Raw genomic sequence first — 14,205 nt, forward strand, 5'->3', positions numbered from 1 at the left:
TGCTTTTCCTCTGTCCTCTCTCAGCTTTTCAACAGCTTCTTTTTCCATGGTGATTTAATTTGTGGTGTTTTTTGATCAGGAGAAACTGTATCTAAAGAGAATCTTAAATTATCATTGGAAGCAACAAGGTCATTGAATAAGTCAGTAGTGGATGGAGGAAATGTGTTCAAATGATTTGCTAATTATGGTCATTGATAATGCTGCACTTCACATCAACAGTCTCTGGATGTAAAACCAGTCGTGTTAAACAAAGACAAGAAACAAGTGAAATGCCAACATTAAAACCTCTAGTAAACAAAGCCCAGAGTATTTCTGTGGATCAGCTGTGAATGACAGCCAATGAGAGAAGAGAGGCGCTGATGAAGATGATGATGCTCTCACCAGCCCTGGGTTTTACCTCTCAGGCTGAACTAAACCTCTGATTGGTGGAGGTGGTTCTGGCTCCTGAAACTCTACTGCCCCCCTCACTGTGTGGGTGACAGTTTAACTACATTTGAATTTACACTGAATTATTATCCTGCTACAAACAGCAGAACTAAACACCAGTCAAATATAAGGCTATAAAGAACAGGAAGTAAATATAAAAACATTATTTACCACACAGAAGGATTTAAAGTGCTGTTAATTAATGATGAAATAAACCAATGATACTTGTTGACTTATCATTAAGATATAGAGACATGCTCATATAAAAAGGCTGGGAGATATGGCTAAAAACCTCATATCTCAACAGGCTTAAGAGAAGCAGTAAATGTGCAATAACAATACAATACTATGAAAATGTAACAGTAACATAATGAGTAGATTTTAACTTTAACTTACTTTTTACTTTCATCTTAAAACATTTTAACTTCTACTGGAGTAAAAATCTTTTTTGGTTTCTGTTCACTGCAGGGGCTGGTTACAAATATTTAGCATATCCAACATTATGAATATGATAATTTACTATATCTTCTATAGTGTATTATTGAATACATCAATAAAATGGAGGATAAAAACAACATGTTCCTCCTGTACAATAATATCTTGTAAAGTTCAGCTGAAGAACATGAGGCTTCAACGTCTGAGTCAAACTAATCTTCAGAGTTCAAATCATTTTACTGTGAAATTCCCTCTTTGTGAAGCTCAACAAGGAAACTGTTCAGAGCTGAACTTGATGAGCTTTAAGTCCAGAGACACTGATGATGCTCTGTCAGATCCAGAGGAACACACAGGGATGATGGTGGACTGGACTCTGTGTGTGACAGTGGAGCTGTTCTCAGATCAGTTCAGACTGCAGCACTGAGAGTCATCTCCACTTCTTCTGATTCCTCTGTCAGTCACTGCTGGATCAAGCTCTCCTCTCTACTCTCACCTTTAGAAAGGCAGTGACTCCCGTCTGTGTAGAGAAGAAGAAAGCAGAGGAGATGAATCAGTGTTTACAGAGACTCACTTCATCAGTCAGTGATGCAGCAGGGACTTCAGTCCTGTTCAGACCAGATGTGCAGCAGCTGCTTCCTCTCAGCTCTCATGTTAACGTGTTGGAGTGAACACACTGAGCTGGAAACTCACAGACCTGCAGAGACGTTCAGCATCAAGTCTGTTCACTCTGCACATTTCACTCAGTCCACAGTGGAAACAAAGTGCTGAGTCAGCAACAGGTCAGTGATGGATTCACTCCTGTTACCTGTCAGCTGATGTCACTTTAAACACAGAGTCTCTGTGTGTTGATCAACATGTGAGCTGCTTCTGAAACATCACCTGACTGAACATGGAGGCTGTCACTAAGAGCCAGGGACTGTCAGGCTCCATCACACTGATCTCAGAGCTGTGACACAGATGAAACTGATCAGCTGTTTAATGTTGAAACCAGAGAACAAACAGTCTCAGATCAGATTGGACAGTTTGATGAATGAGGACACTGTCTCTGTCCATCTGTGAGGCTGTCAGCTGGAATCAGCTTTATTTCCCGTACACATCAACACAACAACAACAGTCGTCTTCACATCAACTCACACACGTGATCACAACAAGCTTCTGGCTGCTCTGATTGGCTGACTGTTGTCTCTCTCTCTGTCTTTCTGTCCAGTCCTGAAGCCTGTCCCCGTTCTCCTCTCACAGCTTCACTGAGGAAAGCAGCCACTGAGGAGGTTGGAGGTTCACAGGAAACACTGGATCTTTGCTCTGATACTAACTGTGTTTAGTACAATACTGCTGAGAGCAGAATGGACTGACTCCGCCCCTCTACTGACCTCAGAGTCTCCAGTCTACAGTCTGGACTCTCCACGAGACCACGGAGATCCTTCAGGGCTGAATCCTGCAGGTTGTTGTATCTCAGGTCCAGTTCTCTCAGATGGGAGGGGTTGGACTTCAGAGCTGAGCCCAGAGAAGAACAGCTGATCTCTGACAACCTGCAGTCACTCAATCTGAATAAATAATCAAAGATGTAGATCAATGATTGATAATCAATCAGATTTGTCCTGATCAATGATCTTTGTCTAAAATGAGTAGAGTAACTTTGTCCTTCTGTTATTGTGGATCTTCATCATGTCAGTACAACACAACATTGTCAACACAACAGTTGTGTGTGTTGTGTTACAGATGAAAACACACACACACAGTTTGATCAAACAGACATTAGTCCTGACACTTCACTGAAATCTACTGAAAAAAAGAAGATTGTTTCTTCACTTTCTTTGGACAAATATTAGTTGTGAGGATCTTGTGTATGTTGTTGTGATAAAAATGAATTGACTTGAACAACTAACACTGGACATTTTCTCCAGTGGATTTAGAAAACATGAGTCCTCGGACTGAGAGAAATACGAGTGTGTGAGCTGTGAAGGTTGAACTGAAGTGAACAGACATTATTCATGACAAGTGAGTGAAATGAGCTGAAACTGAAGAATCATTCTCAGTCTGAGAGAAGAACAACTGGAAACATGAGACAACAACTATTTACAATGTCATTCATTCATTCACAGTCAATGGATTCAACTTGTGTGTGAAGCTTCATTAGCTGTGGATTCAAGATATAAGATCTACAACAGTGAACTGACCTCAGAGTCTCCAGTCTACAGTCTGGACTCTGCAGAAAACCACACAGACCCTTCACTCCTGGATCCTGCAGGTTCTGGTTTCCACTCAGGTCCAGTTCTCTCAGATGGGAGGGGTTGGACTTCAGAGCTGAGACCAGAGAAGAACAGCTGATCTTTGACAACATGCAGTCCTCCAATCTGAATAAAGAATCAAAGATGTAGATCAATGAGTGATAATCAATCAGATTTGTCCTGATCAATGATCTTTGTCTAAAATGAGTAGAGTGACTTTGTCCTTCTGTTATTGTGGATCTTCATCATGTCAGTACAACACAACATTGTCAACACAACAGTTGTGTGTGTTGTGTTACAGATGAAAACACACACACACAGTTTGATCAAACAGACATTAGTCCTGACACTTCACTGAAATCTACTGAAAAAAAGAAGATTGTTTCTTCACTTTCTTTGGACAAATATTAGTTGTGAGGATCTTGTGTATGTTGTTGTGATAAAAATGAATTGACTTGAACAACTAACACTGGACATTTTCTCCAGTGGATTTAGAAAACATGAGTCCTCTGACTGAGAGAAATACGAGTGTGTGAGCTGTGAAGGTTGAACTGAAGTGAACAGACATTATTCATGACAAGTGAGTGAAATGAGCTGAAACTGAAGAATCATTCTCAGTCTGAGAGAAGAACAACTGGAAACATGAGACAACAACTATTTACAATGTCATTCATTCATTCACAGTCAATGGATTCAACTTGTGTGTGAAGCTTCATTAGCTGTGGATTCAAGATATAAGATCTACAACAGTGAACTGACCTCAGAGTCTCCAGTCTACAGTCTGGACTCTGCAGAAAACCACACAGAACCTTCAATCCTGGATCCTGCAGGTTCTGGTTTCCACTCAGGTCCAGTTCTCTCAGATGGGAGGGGTTGGACTTCAGAGCTGAGACCAGAGAAGAACAGCTGATCTCTGACAACCTGCAGTTCTTCAATCTGAAAAAAGAATCAAAGATGTAGATCAATGATTGATAATCAATCAGATTTGTCCTGATCAATGATCTTTGTCTAAAATGAGTAGAGTGACTTTGTCCTTCTGTTATTGTGGATCATCATCATGTCAGCCTTCTACACACATCATCCAAATGTCAGCACTGGAGTGGGACCCTTCATTTTACCTGGAGATCACCAGTCCCAGCTGTTAATAACACACAAAGACAAACAGCAGCTAACACAAGCACAGGGCTGCTGCCCAACAACTAGCAGCTAGCTATACTAGCCACATTTAATATGAGCTGAGCTAGCAGCTAGCTACAACGCCCCTGCTTAGCATTTCAGCTGCCGGCTCTTTACTGGATGTTGAATCTCTCTGTGATTGTGGAACATTTCTCTGCTTCCTCCTCCAGTATTTGTTCTTCTTCATTCTTCTCTGCTCCACCTTTCTCCTTCTCTTTCTGCTGCTGCTTCAAACCAATGTGAACAGTGAACACACACGTTCCCTGATAACACCAACACGTCTCTGATGACTCTGTACCAGCCCCACTTCACAGCTCTTATTGGTCAGCAGCTGACCAATCCCCTGGCCCTGGCCCCCAAACGGCCCCCGGGGATTCTCCTGACCCTCCCCATCACCACTCTGCTCCTGGTCTCATCTTCCTTCTTTCTCTTCATTGTCTGATTTTTTAAATCCTCACACAGAAATCCTGAAAATTAACCAACCAATGAAAAACTGGAACTTCACAGATTTGAACTGAATATAAAACTACAACAGCTCCAGTCAGTGAACTGACCCCAGAGTCTCCAGTCTACAGTTTGGACTCTCCAGTCCAGCACACAGCTGCTTCACTCTTGAATCCTTCGGGTCCCAGTTTCCACTCAGGTCCAGGTGTCTCAGATGGGAGGGGTTGGACTTCAGAGCTGAGGACACAACTTCACAGTGAGTCTCTGAGAGTCGACAACCAACAAGTCTGTGATGAGAGAAAATATAAAATGTGTTAGAATAAAATCAGACAGATTGTAATAAAAGACACTGAAGTTAAAATGCATCTGATGAGAAAAGATGATGATGTGATGAACATCTGCTCTTCACATCTGTGGCTCAGCTCATCTGATCTGATTGTGTTTGACATGAAACAATAATTCTCATCACTCTCTCTCAGACCTGCAGAGTTTCATGGGAATCTTTGTTGTGCAGATGAAGGAGGGAAAATGATGTTACATTTCTGCTTCCATCATATGATTTGATCCAGAGTCAGAATCTTGTTCAGAAAAACAGTTTTATTCTCCAGTGTTTTTAAACTGACTCCAGATTGCTTGGCTCTGCTGCCTCTCTGTAGAAGTCAACACACACCACTGCATAAAACACATCTGGCTCATTGTGGTGAATCAGTGGCAGCGCCCACGTTGATCCATGAACAAACTGTCCTCAGTAAAACACTAGTGATCAACACTTTGTGGACTCTACAGTTCTTACAGAGCAGAGTCTGGTCACGTGATCAAAGGAGAGTTGACCCACAAGACCATGGAAGAGGGTTTGGTGTTCAGCTCAACTGCTTCATTTTGAGTCAAACACATAAAGACCTTCACCCACTCAGGTCTGGTGGGTGAGGTCTCAATTACAAAGCCTGTTGTGATTGATCAGTGAGCCCAGTCCCTGCACGCTCTCATACGCACCCTGAATTACAGACACACAGAGAGGGAGTCTGATCACAGCCCAGCCATGTGTGTGTGTGTGTGACTATGTGCTGTGTGTGTGTGTCTGTCTGTGTGTGTGGATGTGTGTGTGTGAGTGTGTGTGTGTGTGTGTGTGTGTGTGTGTGTGTGTGTGTGTGTGTGCAGCTCTACAGTGAAATAACATTTTCCTCATTTGTAAACCAATAGAAAATCAATATGTGGCATCATTGTTGATGTGGTGGCGGCCTGTCACAGATAAATCAGCGTGTGGGAAACACTGAGGTCTAATCTACAGATACTGAGCCCACACATGTCTTAATGTCCGGTGGGAACATTTCCACACCGTGGCATCCCTACTCCAGAACATTTCTCCTGAGGTCAACTCAGTCAACAGTTCAATCTAATCTCTGTTTGCTGCCTGGTTTTCACAGAAGGTCCTCACAGAAACATGACACTGAGCTCTGGTGTGTAGAAGAAGACTGAATCCTCCCATTCTGCTCTGATAGATTCACACCTGTGTTCTTGGCTGAAGCTGAACATTTCCTGATACGACTCTCCTCTACAGCAACAAGAGAGAAAACACCTGGGACTTTCTGTCTCATTCAACACAATCTATGGAAAGACTTTAAAGCTCCACCAAAACACAAGTTCACTCTTCAACATGAAAAGTTCAATAATCAATAAAGCTCAGCCTTGATCAGGTCAATACACTCAGGGGTTTACATCTCCACTCTTGGTCTGCTTTGACCAGTTGAGTCATTTCACTGATGTGATGACTTTTCTCTGCTTGTGCAGCTGTTACATTCTGTTTGATCATGAACCATTATCCCATCAGTGTTTGTTGTTACCACAGTGGCTGCTGTTCAGCTCCACTTTTAAAGCAGCTTTCATTGGAGCCCACTGTTTTTGTCTCCTGTGATTTAAAAGGGGGGGGGGGTGACTTCAGTCATCTCTGGACAATGATTCAGGTCTTATACAAACTTTACTAAACACCTTTTTTCATTCACACATTCTTCTTCCTCAGAAAAAAAACTAACTTCATTACCCACAATGCACCTCAGCCACCAGCCACACCTTAGATGAAGGTGTGTTATGCAGCAGAGATGGGAGTGGGGACATTTATCAGACTGCACAGCTGGAGACACTAAAGGTTTAATACTATTGTTTTCTCATATGCAGGTGTCCTCCCCAACCTGGAAACACCTGGAAACACCTGGAAACACACACTGAGGTGTAAGATCAGTGGAGCTGCTTGAATTTGTTTGATCGGGTTTGAATTTAACCAAAAAGACTCCAAACAACACAGAACATTAACAAATCAATGAAACAATGAAAACTACTGATCTAATCTACTGATTGATAATTATAGTGATCATGTCTGGACTCACCGAGCCTTCCTGCAGTTCCTCACAGCTGGGATCAGTCTCCGTCGTCCCTCCTCTGATGTGTTGTACATCTTCAGGTCCAACTCATCCAGAACCTCCTCTGACATCTGCAGCATGTAGGCCAGAGCTGAGCAGTGGATCTCAGAGAGTTTCTGCTCTGATCTGGTCCCTGACTTCAGGAACTCTTGGATCTCCTGATGAACTGAGTGGTCCTTCATCTCCATCAGACAGTGGAAGATGTTGATGATTCTATCAGGAGAGATTTCATAATTGTTCATCTTCTTCAGGTTGTTGATGGCTCTCTGGATTGTTTTTGATCTGTTCTTTCTCTGACCCAGCAGACCTCCTAAGAGTCTCTGGTTGGACTCCAGAGAGAGGCCATGAAGGAAGCGAACAAAAAGGTCCAGGTGACCATTTTTACTCCTGAGGGATTTCTCCATGGCTGCCCTCAGGAAGACATCCAGAGATGGATGATGACTTCCATGGTTTCCAAAGAAATCAGAAATCTTCTCAAAAAAAGGCTTTGAGGTTGAGTCTCTGTGTTTGTAGTCTCGTCTCAGGAAGTTCTTCAGGACCTTTCTCTCCCTGTTGGTGTAACAGTGGAACATGTAGACTGCAGCCAGAAACTCCTGAATGCTCAGATGAATAAAGCAGTAGACTGTTTTATGGAAGATCATACTTTCTCTTTTGAAGATCTCAGTACAGAGTCCTGAGTACACCGAGGCCTCTGTGACATCCAGACCACACTGCTCCAGGTCTTCTTGGTAGAACATGATGTTTCCTTTCTCCAGATGTTCAAACGCCAGCCTCCCCAGCTTCAGAAGAACTTCACTGTCAGCCTCCATCAGCTCCTGTGGACTCGTCTCATATCCCTCATCATACTTGAGCTTCTTCCTCTTTGTCTGAACCAGCAGGAAGTGTGAGAACAGGTCAGTCAGGGTCTGGGGCAGCTCTCCTCTCTGCTCTGTAGTCAACATGTGCTCCAGAACTGTAGCAGTGATCCAGCAGAAGACTGGGACTTGACACATGATGTGGAGGCTCCTGGACTTCTTGATGTGTGAGATGGTTCTGCTGGACAGCTCTTCATCACTGGATCTCCTCCTGAAGTACTCCTCCTTCTGGCTGTCAGTGAAGCCTCGTACCTCTGTTACCCTGTCAACACATGTAGGAGGGATCTGATTGGCTGCTGCAGGTCTGGAAGTGATCCAGACCAGAGCCGAGGGAAGCAGGTTCCCCTGGATGAGGTTTGTCAGCAGCAGGTTGACTGATGACGTCTGTGTGACATCAGACACAACCTCCCTGTTGGTGAAATCCAGTGAAAGTCTGCTTTCATCCAGGCCGTCCAAGATGAACAGAACTTTACAGACAGCCAGCTGCTCTGCTGTGACCTTCTGTAATGTTGGATGGAAAACATGGAGCACCCTGAGAAGACTGTACTGCTGCTCTCTGATCAGGTTCAGCTCCCTGAACGAAAGCAGAACCAGCAGACTCACATCTTGGTTCTCCAAGCCCTCTGCCCAGTCCAGACTGAACTTCTGCACTGAGAAGGTTTTTCCAATGCCAGCGACACCGTTGGTCAGAACCACTCTGATGGGTCTCTGTTGGTCAGGTAAGGCTTTAAAGATGTCGTGGCACTTGATTGGAGCATCATGGAGGGTCTTCATCTTGGAAGCTGTCTCCAGCTGCCTCACCTCATGTTGGGTATTAATCTCTTCACTCTGTCCCTCTGTGATGTAGAGCTCAGTGTAGATCCTGTTGAGGAGGGTTCCACTTCCTGTTCCATCACTTCCTTCAGTCACACGTTCACATCTGCTCCTCAGACTGATCTTATGTTGATCTAAAACCTCCTGCAGACCACTATCTGCTGAAAGAGAAGAGACAATGTCAGACTGAAGACAGAGAATCTGAGAATCTGCTGATTAATTTCATCAGCGACAGAAAAACTAAAGAGCAACAGAGAAAAGCTTTTTAATGTTGTGGCTTTTAGAATCATCTGAAATGTCAGTGCTGTGTGATAGAACAGCTGACATTTGAGAAAACAACAGGTCCTCTTTCACAAATGAAGACATCAGCAGACACATGTTCAGTCTCACTTTGTACAGTGCTGGTCTGACTGGCTGTCTGCAGTCCAGGTCTGGTTCTGGGTCTTTGTCCACACTGGGGACAGGAGGGGTCTCCTGAAGACCCAGACTGGTCCCAGTATGAGGTGAAGCACTGTCTGCAGAACCAGTGTCCACAGCTGGTAGAGACTGGATCCTTCAGGACGTCCTGACACAGAGCACAGCAGGACAGCTGCTCCTCCACAGAGACACCACTCCTCTTCCTCCCTCTGTGAAGACATGTCTTCATCACTAACATGTCACAGTCAAATATTTCTAATAACTGAATCATCTTCAGCTCAGTTTACAGTAGAAACTGTCTCTTACTGTGAGTCTGAGGGTCCAGGTTCAGGACTGAAGTGTGGAGGATAAAACACTTTGGACCAGTCACTCTTCATAGACAGACAGCTGGATCCTGGAGACTCTGCTCTCAGTCTGTGGTTCTGACCTCTGCAAACACAAACATGTTTTTATTCATATCACATCAATCACTGATCAATTCTCTGATGACAGAGTCATTGTGGGAACTCTCAGCTGACGTCCTGCAGTGACGTCACCATCCAGCACCACACACTGTACTGAAGGATGGAGACAACACAGCAGCATCCAGAAACAACACTGTTGTGTCAGTCAGTCATTAAATGTGTCCAGTCTCCAGATGTTGATGACCTGTCTCACATCAGCTCTAAATAAGCAGAGTGATACAAAGGTAAGATGAGAAGTCAATGATCCCAACATTGCCACTGCCAAATCACACATTTTGTCAGAGTTACATCTGCACAGATATCAGTGATGGTAAAGACAGTCTTGTGTGTAATTAAAGGATCATTCTGCTGTTATTCTACGTTTGTTCTTGAAAACAAACCCCATGAAAAGAGCCAAACCAACAGTGTGTGAGTTCGTCTCTCAACACTTTGTGACTTCCCTCCTCTGTCTGTGGCTCTCAGCTCTGAGCCCATTGGTTCCCTCTGAAGACTTAGGGCCTATTTTAACCATCTAGGCTCATGGATCCAGAGCATTTGACTGGTGTAAGATTGTGTGTCACAGATTGTAAAATGCTTAATACTGAAATTGACATTTCACCAAATGTTAAAACCAGATTTACAGCAATATTTGTGAACTTTGTCATATTTACTCTTCTTTAAAATAATAATGTGATAATAATGTTCTATATTATAGAACATAATATAGAGCAATAATAATCTAAATATTAAATCTAAATTTAGATATTAAATATTTAATTGTTGTTAATCTAAATATTAGTGAAACTTCATATTTAATTAATATTCAAATTCAAAACTAAAACTACCAAAATAAAAGATCAGTTCAGCGTTATCCATGGTCAATCAAGACTCAAAGCTCTTCCAACTTTGGTTCTAGGAGTTTTCACATCACTTTGCTACGTTTCCACATTTTTTCAGGTGAGAATATCACTGTTTAGATTTATAATTTGTGGTTTATCCAAATGATGCCTTTTTAAGTATTTGCTGCGACATTTTGGATGTGAGGACCCAATGAATGGGTGGAGGCGGCTAATCTTTACAGCTCACAGCCTGGTTCCTGGAATGACTGACCCTCCACTCCTGTCCAGTAGGGGGCTGTGATGCATCTGCAAGATGTTTGGTTTACCACCGGTGTTATGGCTAAGACAATTCAGATACTTTTGTGATGACCCCATCTCTTTTGGCTGCTGGGCTGGCTGTTTGTCTCTGTGTGTTTATGTTTTGTGTTGCAGGTGCCCAGTAGGTTTGGCCAGGTTATCGAGTATTGGGAACACCTGGGCGTGGTGTTCTCAGTAGTGTAAATACTCCCTCTGACCTCTACCTTGCTTGTGTTCTGGGGTTTTCCTCCTGTCATTCCAGGTATGCGCCTTCTTTTTCTCTTGCCCCGTTCTCATGGTAAGTGAACACACCAGTGTTCACTCTAGTAATTGGGTGGCTTGGGAATTAAATCTAGAGGAGGTACCCAGTCAGTGCCAGTGGACCATTTGGCAGTCTTGAGTGCTGTGTGTGTGCTGTGAGCAGCTGTTGTGTACTGGATTCAGTAGTTTGTGATTTTGGCCTAACCTTCTTTTTGTATATCTCTGTTTTTCTCCTCTCTTTTTCCCCGGGGTTTGAATGGTTGTGTTACTCCCCGCATCCCCTGGCCACATAGGGACATAACATGCAGGCTTGTCCATTTTGATTCTTAGGTGTTGGGTTTTTTTTTTTTTCTGTTGGAACACATCCTTGTTCTTGGTGGAGAGACCAATCAGTGACAGGGAAGAGATGTGTGTCACTCAAGGGCGGGTTCTTGGAGGTGATTCTTTAAATTGGTTGCTTGGACCATGTTCTGTGTAATCAAGGTAAGAGAAGGCATCTGGGTGAGTTGAGTGTCTTTGAGTTCAGAGAAGCAGGTTTTGTGGATTTGAAGTATTGTTTGATCAAAAGAAGGTAAGTCTTGGTATGCTGGTCTATAATTTTTAGTTTTATTTTTGGAGCTAAAGCTATGATCCCCTGGTACGCATAGCACCATTACTCCTTTTGGGTTTTGTTGGTTTCTTTTTTTTGTAGTGTTGGGGTGAACACGGTTAGAAGTTTGTCTTGCGAGCATGTCCCTTTCTGTAGGGTTGGTTGTCAGTGACTGGTCGCTTCCCCATACCATCAGTCTCTGGTTCATAAGAACCTGCCGCAACTAACCACATGAAGACTAGTTTAGGATTTGGGTTAGGCAAATAGAGGGAACGCTCCTATTTGTCTTGTTGCAGCCAGCTTGTCGAATACTATGCTCTTTTGTTCTAGGTTTTGAAAATGGCTCCGTTGAAGGATTTTTTTTTTCCATTATTTTTTGAAGCTCTGTCAGAGTTGTTTTTAGATAACTGTACAAAGGAACTTTTTTTTGAAAATTGCAGACCACTACAATATTGAAATTTGCAACAAAATGGTCAAGGACACAATTACTGTAAGTCTATTTTAAAGGCTAAGTTGTATGAGTTTAATGTTTTGCCTAGTACAGTTTTAGGTTTCTGATGGTGCCACTGGTTCTTCGCTGTTGTCACATCAGAGTGCTGATTTGTCCTTTGAACAACAGAAAAAGCTACTGTTGTTACAAATGGAGCGTCAGAAAATTAAGTATGACATAGAGCAAGCTAGGATTGCTTGGGAGTGGGAAAAGATGAACTTGATAAAGGAGGGTAAGTTGAGCCTGGAGGCTGGCCAAGCACTGGATAGACAGAGTTTTTCAGGAGATCTCTCTCCTTTGCATTTTGATCTGGTGGGTAATTTGCACCCCATTCCGAGGTTTAACGAGAAGGACCCTGACACATTTTTTTTTCTCTGTTTGAAAGGTTGGCGGATGCAAAGGGTTGGCCTGATGCTGATCGCACAATCATGCTGCGATGTGTACTGACTGGAAAAGCACAGGAGGCATATTCAGCATTGTCTGTGATGGATAGCCTGAGTTATGCATCAGTGAGGGCTGTGGTTCCTAAGGTCTATGAGATGGTTCCTGAGGCTTACCGCCAGCAGTCTAGGTTTGGTAGGAAGGATGATAATGTTGTTTATTAATCAGCAATGATGATGAAGAAAACTCTGCTGTCACCGTCTTGCTTGTATATAAAGAGGTTCATTACAAAGAAGTCCAGCATCAAATCAAGCACCATGGATTGCCTGAGAGAGGAGTCGAAGACAATATGAATCTCCTGAATAACAGCTCCAACTCCCCTCCTATATAGGTTGGTTGTTTTCTAAACCTAAGGTAAAACATATGGTTCCTAAATTACAGAAAAAGGGCTTCATTACATAAGATGAGGGAGTCATCAATCTCCCATCCACACCTAGACCTTTTGACCTAGAAACCCCTAGACAAAACCCCTAAATCTTTTTGCCCTAGAGCCTTCTGGCTAAGGCCCTTAAATCTTTTTGACCAGGGGACTCCTAGCTAAACATACCAAACCCATATTTCACTGAACATAAAGAACTTCAGATACTACAATAATCAGTTCTATCTTGAGTTTTCATGTGATTTGCTGAATGCTTTTAATCATTGGTGCACAGCTTCGGATGTTGAGACTTTAAAATGCGTGATCTTATTGTGTTGGAGTAGTTCAAAAATGTGGTTCCCAGCTGTATTGCCACTTATTTAGCAGAGCGACAGGTAAGGACAGTTGTTGAGGCAGCTGCACTGGCAGATCAATATGTCTTGACTCATTGCAGTGATTGGGGAAATGTGCGTAGTGCTAGTGGATCTAAGGGTGGTGCCACTGGGCAGGGACTTTGGTCTGTCGCTTCATTCAAGTCAGAAAGGAAGGTGACAGATTTGCATGTCTTGGATAAGGTGTGTCACTTCTGTGGCAAAAAGGGGCATGTAAAAGCAGATTGCTATGCTTTAAAGAAAAAGAACAAGCAAATGAATATAAAGTCTCCTGCGTTAGCCTCTTCCCTGATGAGTATGAGGGAGAATCCTCCTTCTCCTCAGGTGTGGGAGAAATGTGATGAGGCCCACTTGCCTTGTGTATCAGATGATTTTGTTTCCCTGACAGCAGATAGTGATAGGATAGGGTTCTGAGGGATTCAGGTGCCTTAGATTCATTTATTCTGGCATCAGTTCTCTCTTTTTCAGAGGAATCTGATACTGGTGGTTTTGTTGTTCAAGGCATAGGGTTGTCTGTATTTTCAGCTCCAGTGCACAGATTGCACCTCTTCTCAGATTTGGTTCAGGAGGAGTTGTGCATGGCAGTGCGCCCGGCTTTGCCAGTGGAAGGAGTCCATGTTGTTCTTGGGAATAGGCTAGCTGGTGGGCAAGTCTGGTCAGGAGTTCATCCATTTCCAGTTCTTACTTTAGCTCCTCTTGTGAACCAGATGAGAGTGGGCATGACTTTCCAGAGGTGTTTGCAGTGTGTGCAGTGACACATGTTGGGGCTCGTGTTGGTGGTGAACCTGGTAGAGTCAAGGTGCTGGAGGAACCATGTGTAAACTTGTCTGACTTTCCCATGTCTATCTCACATGCAGAGCTGGTAGCAGAGCAGCAGTCTGACCCATC

At 43.3% G+C, this 14,205-nt stretch overlaps 2 protein-coding genes across 5 annotated transcripts in view; one reads left to right on the top strand and one right to left on the bottom strand.

Annotated features, from left to right (window-relative positions):
• Positions 1-14,205, bottom strand: part of LOC139611995 (protein NLRC3-like) — a 418,379-nt gene that overhangs the window by 274,242 nt on the left and 129,932 nt on the right. The window contains exons 5-10 of one of the 2 annotated variants that reach the window (XM_071467102.1): positions 9,514-9,636; positions 9,181-9,416; positions 7,091-8,951; positions 4,820-4,996; positions 3,849-4,025; positions 3,039-3,215 (exon numbers count right to left, since the gene is read on the bottom strand). In XM_071467102.1, the coding sequence (XP_071323203.1) occupies positions 3,039-3,215; positions 3,849-4,025; positions 4,820-4,996; positions 7,091-8,951; positions 9,181-9,416; positions 9,514-9,636 (2,751 nt within the window). The remainder of the gene's footprint in view (positions 1-3,038; positions 3,216-3,848; positions 4,026-4,819; positions 4,997-7,090; positions 8,952-9,180; positions 9,417-9,513; positions 9,637-14,205) is intronic. The other variant, XM_071467101.1, reaches the window with a different exon arrangement.
• Positions 1-14,205, top strand: part of LOC139611997 (NACHT, LRR and PYD domains-containing protein 12-like) — a 201,306-nt gene that overhangs the window by 89,229 nt on the left and 97,872 nt on the right. The window lies entirely within an intron of this gene.

The sequence above is a fragment of the Trachinotus anak genome, unplaced genomic scaffold (assembly GCF_046630095.1).
Source record: "Trachinotus anak isolate AG129_WGS33_773 ecotype Australia unplaced genomic scaffold, CSIRO_AGI_Tana_v1 ptg000029l, whole genome shotgun sequence".
Taxonomy (NCBI): domain Eukaryota; kingdom Metazoa; phylum Chordata; class Actinopteri; order Carangiformes; family Carangidae; genus Trachinotus; species Trachinotus anak.